Source organism: Colobus angolensis, unplaced genomic scaffold, assembly GCF_000951035.1.
Source record: "Colobus angolensis palliatus isolate OR3802 unplaced genomic scaffold, Cang.pa_1.0 Scaffold2, whole genome shotgun sequence".
In the NCBI taxonomy this organism is placed as follows: Eukaryota; Metazoa; Chordata; class Mammalia; order Primates; family Cercopithecidae; genus Colobus; species Colobus angolensis.
Genome location: NW_012115154.1, coordinates 7273903 through 7280218, shown reverse-complemented (window position 1 = coordinate 7280218; position 6316 = coordinate 7273903). Strand labels below are relative to the sequence as shown.

The following is a 6316-nucleotide window of genomic DNA, read 5'->3' as shown; positions in this document are numbered from 1 at the left end:
GTGTTAGCCAGGATGGTCTCGATCTCCTGACCTTGTGATCCACCCGTCTCGGCCTCCCAAAGTGCTGGGATTACAGGCTTGAGCCACCGCGCCCAGCCCCATATACTCTCACTTTTTATCAGTCTTTCCCAGGTGCCTTTATTTCATTTTCTTACTACATGTGGGTTGTTCTTTCTATCCTCCTATGCCTTTTACAAATACTGCCAGCCTCTATTCTGTCCTTTTCACATCTTCCCTTTCCCTTCACCAACTTTGTTCCTTTGTTCTTCATTTCGCCTCCTCATTACCTGTCCTCGAATATTTTCATTTTAGTTATGGAGGTTCTTCAAATTTGCTTAGATTACATCTTGGGAATGAGAATATGTAGGAAATGTGGCTGGGAGTGGTGGCTCACGCCTGTAATCCCAGCACTTTGGGAGACCGAGGTGGGCAGATCACAAGGTTAGGAGATCGAGACCATCCTGACCAACATGGTGAAACCCCATCTCTGCTAAAACACACAAAAAAATTAGCCGGGTGTGATGGCGCACACCCGTAGTCCCAGCTTCCCCGGGCGGGGGTGGTATGAAGCAGGGGAATCGCTTGAACCCAGGAGGCAGAGCTTGCAGTGAGCCGAGATCGCGCCACTGCACTCTAGCCTGGGCAACAGAGCAAGACTCCGTCTCAAAAAAAAAAAAAAAAAGAAAGTAAATCCATAATCCCACTGATTAATTATTGTAGATGGGTAGGGTTTACAATGACCAAGAAAAACAATTTCTCCAAAACAATTCTACTTGTAAAAATATAAATATAATCATTCCTATGTCTAAAAATAACCAAGCAAAGGAAAAGTGAAATTCTCTTGAGAGAAGACTCATGAAAGTTTTTATCAAAATGGCTTAATTTTCCTTTTCTGAAGATTTACTTAATAAATGCTAATACCAATATGTTGTACAATCTCATTAGTATGCATGTAAAAGTACAAAGTACACAAGATACATGTACATATACAGTAGCCCTCCTTTACCCACAGGGGATATGTTTAAAGATCCCTAGTAGATGCCTGAAATCTTGGATGGTACTGAATCCTATATATACTATGTTTTTTTCCTATACATACACACCTATGATAAAGTTTAATTTATAAGTTCAGCACAATAAGAGATTAACACCAATAATGGATAATAGAACTATAACAATATATGGTAATAAAAGTTATGAGGATGTGGTCTCTTTTGCTCTCTGTCTCTCAATATCTTATTATACTATCCTCACCTATTTTTAGACTGAGATTGACCTTGGGTAACTCAGATTGACCTCGGGAAGCAAAACCATAGACAAGGGGGAACTACTGTAATAGAACGTATTAACATATAGATAATTACTGAAGCCATAAATTTTTAAAAAGTCAGTGGTTGCCTTCATTAACAAGTATAATTGAGGAATGCAAATAGGTAACTTCTTTTTGTTTCCTTCTGCATTGTTTGAATTTTACCATGAACATGTATTATTATAATATAAAGTTTAATAACATTTTAAACACAGTTCTGTTTGGAAAAAACTTTTTTTACACTAACCTCCAGAGCTCTCTTGTAGTCACCCAGGTGAAAGGCACAATATCCAATCCACAAATTAGTATCCTCTTCTTCTTCTCCAACATGACGTTTGAACTTCAGGTTAAAAATGTATTTAAAAAGCATGAAAATTTGAATAGTAAACTCTCTGTTTAAAAAAAAATGCTATGTTGGGTTACTAACAAACAACAGGCAATCTAAGTATTAGAAGCATGACAATATGAGGTTTAATTAAACCTATACCTATAGGACAAGTATCTTCTAATTGTCATAGAAGTTTATATTTTCAAATATTTCACATTTGGCTTTCTGTATTTACTGATATTATACTCCAGAAAGCATTTGAGTTGCCTAACAATTCTGGGTGATATATAAAGAAGAGAATTATGTAAAATATTTAGAGCCAAATAACTGAAGGTTAGAGAGGCTGAACCATGAACTCAAGGCCACATGGCCAGTATGTGTGCTGTCAGGGACTTAAAGAAATGCCTGACTCCAAAGCTCATGTTGTCACCCTCTGTGCTCTACTGCATTTAACCTCCTGCTTCAGTCCCATTGCATTAGCACACACATTATATTTACTAATAGGTTGTAACCTTTCACTGAGGACAAGCCATTAAATCTTTCTATTACCCTTGAGCAGGCTAGCTTACCAGGTCTACAAGAGTTAAGGATGTTCAGAAGACTTGGCCTCACTTATGTCCATTGTGAACAAGTATTTATGAATTCCTCAGCCAACAAAAGAAAAGCCTTATTTTGGAGAAAGGACTGAGATCTTGACAGAGAATTCTGAATTTCCACGGTAAGATAAGATTTTTTTTTTTTCACTCTACAGGGTGATAAATCAAATAGTGAACCAACACATATTTACAGAGCATCACTATAGAACTTAAGGGGCCTCAGTCATTACAAGATGAAGACATCCCTTTGATACTTTCTTGTCTGGACTAAGAATTTACTCCTGTAGCTAACTCTACAACATTAGGAATCCTCCTTATACCAAATGCTATGAATTTGAGTATAGTGCCTTAATTCTGGAGATATTCTCATGTGAGGTCTCCCTGAATTCCCTGGAGCTACAGGAAAGCGCATGAGACTTCCTCACCCCAAACCATAGCAGTTTCCATTCCCATACAGCATGGTACTCCAACTAACTACCTAAGAATGTAAGCAAAGAGCAGAGCCTCCCTGCCAACTTAAAGGCAGTCTGGCCCTGTAGTCCCAGCATTTTGGGAGACCAGAAGCAGGAGCATCCCTTGAGCCCAGGAGTTCAAGACCAGCCTGGGCAACATGGTGAGACCCCCATCTCTACACACACACACAAATAGCCAATCAAATGAAAATTAGCCAGGCATAGTGGCACATGCCTGTAGTCTCAGCTACTTGGAGGCTGAGGTGGAAGACTGGTGTGAGCCCTGGGAGGTTGAGGCTGCAGTGAGCCACCACCACGCCACTGCATTCCAGCCTGGGTGACAGAATGAGACCCTGTCTCAAAAATAAAATAAAATAAAGGCAACCTGGTGTTATACAATAAGGAAAATGTGGTCACTGTCTTAGAGAAAAAAGAGGGAAACAGACTGACAAAAATAGATATATAGCACTCAGTCCACTGATTCACAGAATTAGAAGGTTCCTCCATGCCAACTCCCCCACTGCAAAGATAAGAAGGCTGATGCCTCAAAAGCTAAACAACATGTTCAATACCAAAGCACTTAGTAAGAAGGCGAACGAGGCCGGGGGCAGTGGCTCACGCCTGTAATCCCAGCACTTTGGGAGGCTGAGGCAGGTGGATCACCTGAGCCCAGGAGTTTGAGACAAGCCTGGCCAACATGGTGAAACCCTATCTCTACTAAAAATACAAAAGATTAGCTGGGTGTGGTGGCAGGCATCTGTAATCCCAGCTACTCAGGAGGCTGAGGCAGGAGAATTGCTTGAACCAGGGAGGTGTAGGCTGCAGTGAGCTGAGATTGCGCCATTGCACTCTAACCTGAGTGACAAGAGTGAAAGTCCATCTCAAAAAAAGAAAAAAGAAAAAACAAGAAAGTGAACTATACATGGAAGATGGAGAAATACATGTAAACCTAATTATAACAATTATTAACAGTAGATTCAAAGTAATATGGATGGAGTAGCATTTTAAGAGAAATGACTATGGCACAACACAACCAGACCATGCTGTGAGAACTCTTCATTCTTTGGTGCAACCCTTCACCCTCCTGTAACATGTGCTTCCCACAAAGCAGTTTTTCAAAGCGCAGTCTCCTGGGACCATCTCCATCAGAGGCACTTAGACTACTCACCTTAAAATGTAGATTCCTGAGTACCACTGCAGACCTACAGCAGGAGCCCAGGAATCAATATCTTATTAAGTACCCTAGGTAATTCCAATGTCTATTAAAAGATGAGAACTACTGCCATGGAGATTTGAAATATTTTCTGGGGCTGTAATATTTTCAACCATAAGCATGTTAGAATTATTTAAATTTGATCAAAATGTTAGAACACATAATAGGGGAAAAAAATCATACATTGGTCAAGGGTTGGGATAAGCAATGTGTGAAATGACATTGTATTAAATGTCCCTTCACATTCTTCACATTTTTAGATTGTAATCACCATTGGTAAACTAAACATACTCAAAAGTGGCCCTCAAGAAATTAGGTTTTTCTTTTGTTTGTTTGTTTGTTTTTTGAGACAGAGTCTTGCCTTGTACTCAGGCTGGAGTGCAGTGCAATGATCTTGGCTCACTGCAATCTCCGCCTCCCAGGTTCAAGCAATTCTCCAGCCTCAGCCTCCCGAGAAGCTGGGACTACAGGTGCATGCGACCATGCCCAGCTAATTTTTGTATTCTTAAGAGACGGGGTTTCATCATGTTGGCCAGGGTCTCTATCTCTTGACCTCGTGATCCACCTGCCTCGGCCTCCCGAAGTGCTGGGATTACAGGCGTGAGCCACCGCGCCCAGCCAAATTTAGTTTTTTAGTTCATTTTTTATCAGGTTTATAGTTAACTTAGAATCCGGAATCTGTGCCTGACTAGATTTACAGGGAATTTGTACAGGAAGCCTCAGAATGCACGCACCTATTACAACAGCATAGCAACCAGCATTCTCACCCAGTCATTCATCTACAGTCTGGTATTCACACGCTAAGAAGCAACGTTCTTTGGGCATTACCTCCAATAGGGTAATAGCTCCAGTGAAATCTCTTTTTGAAAGTAGCTCCTCTAGTTTTGGAATCTTCCTACCTTTCTTCTTTCTTTTGTCAGTGGGCTGTACGCCTCTGCCTACAGCAGGTTTGGCCCTTGAAAGCATCTGTAAAAGAAACAAAGATAGCTGTATGGTCCAATTCTGATTATCAGATTTAAACTGAGTGTTGCACCTCTGTAGTTTGTAAGTCAAGGCCGGGCACGGTGGCTCACGCCTGTAATCCCAGCACTTTGGGAGGCCAAGGCGGGCGGATCAGGAGGTCAGGAGTTCGAGACCAGCCTGATCAGCATGGTGACACCGCATCTCTACTAAAAATACAAAAATTAGCCGGGCGTGGTGACAGGCGCCTGTAGTCCCAGCTGCTCAGGAGGCTGAGGCAGAAGAACGCTTGAACCTGAAGGCGGAGGTTGCTGTGAGCCGAGATCACACCACTGCACTCCAGCCAGGGCGACAGAGCGAGACTCTGTCTCAAAAAAAAAAAAAAAGTTATAAGTCAAATCCTTAACAACGAACCCCAGGGAAGCCTATTGAAACTTGCTTTGTAACAGGTATTCTAGTAGAAGAGCCATCACCCAATACTTAGGAAGGACCAAACAGCTACTCCCAACTTTATCTTCACTGGCTAGAGATGCTTTCACACAGCTTCTGTCATCTCAGCTTTCCCTTCCTCTGCTTCCCATCCCACGAGTGGTTTAGATGTGGGTAAATGGAGAAGCAGGAGGGAAGAAAGCATCGAGGTATTTACAGTTGCATCCCTGTCCCCCCGTGGGAACACAGGGAGAGCTGGGGATTACCCTCTGCGGACACACCTAGACTTTACACAGAAGTGTGCTGGGAACCTCGAATCGCCAGCCTCAGGACCTACTCAAAGTAATCCCTCGCTATTCAGAGCCACTAACCATCTTGACGTCGGTCTCGTGAGTCCCCTCCAGACAGCAAAGGCCGCGCCTCAGCGTTTCGCCGCATCCACACAAGACGCTCTGTCTCCACGGCAACCCCGCCGGGAGGCTGGTACGTCGGGGAGAAAAGCTCGTTGGAGAACCAGCGCCCGCGGCTTCTTGGTTCCGTGCAGCTTCTGCCGCGGAAGAGCAGAGGTTCCTCTTGGGAGAAGAGCGTCGTTCTCTGTGCTGAGAGCGAAAGTTTGGTTGTGTCTCTATTTATGAGTTTACTTTAGGAAAAGGCGAATTGGAATGGCATTGTTTTTCAAATGCAGGTTTTCTGGGAAGGAAATTTTCAGGGACCACTTCCGTTTTGGGCCGCGTTGGACTCCATAGCAACCCTTGGCTGCGTGCACCGCAGAATCTTGGTCTCTGGCTGGTGCGGGAAGCTTAGAAAATTTCTGCTGAAGGAGTTGTAGTTCTGTGATTTGGAGGCAGGAGTGCATCAGAATACAGTTTCCTATTTCCACAGATACACCTACACACAATAGAGAACTGTAATAAATATTTGTCGATTGGATGACTTAATTTATCTATCTGACTCCAGAACCCAGTTAATACAGGGGCAACCATAGTCTTTAAATTCACGAAATCGTGAAATGTTAGAGTTGGAAGGGAC

At 42.8% G+C, this 6316-nt stretch overlaps 1 protein-coding gene across 1 annotated transcript in view; it reads right to left on the bottom strand.

The window, feature by feature from the left end:
- Nucleotides 1–5769, bottom strand: part of TTC26 (tetratricopeptide repeat domain 26) — a 71606-nt gene extending 65837 nt beyond the window's left edge. The window contains exons 1-3 of the mRNA XM_011941558.1: nucleotides 5659–5769; nucleotides 4727–4864; nucleotides 1557–1649 (exon numbers count right to left, since the gene is read on the bottom strand). Of these exons, the coding sequence (XP_011796948.1) occupies nucleotides 1557–1649; nucleotides 4727–4864; nucleotides 5659–5661 (234 nt within the window). The 5' untranslated portion in view covers nucleotides 5662–5769. The remainder of the gene's footprint in view (nucleotides 1–1556; nucleotides 1650–4726; nucleotides 4865–5658) is intronic.
- Nucleotides 5770–6316: the final 547 nt, after the last annotated feature.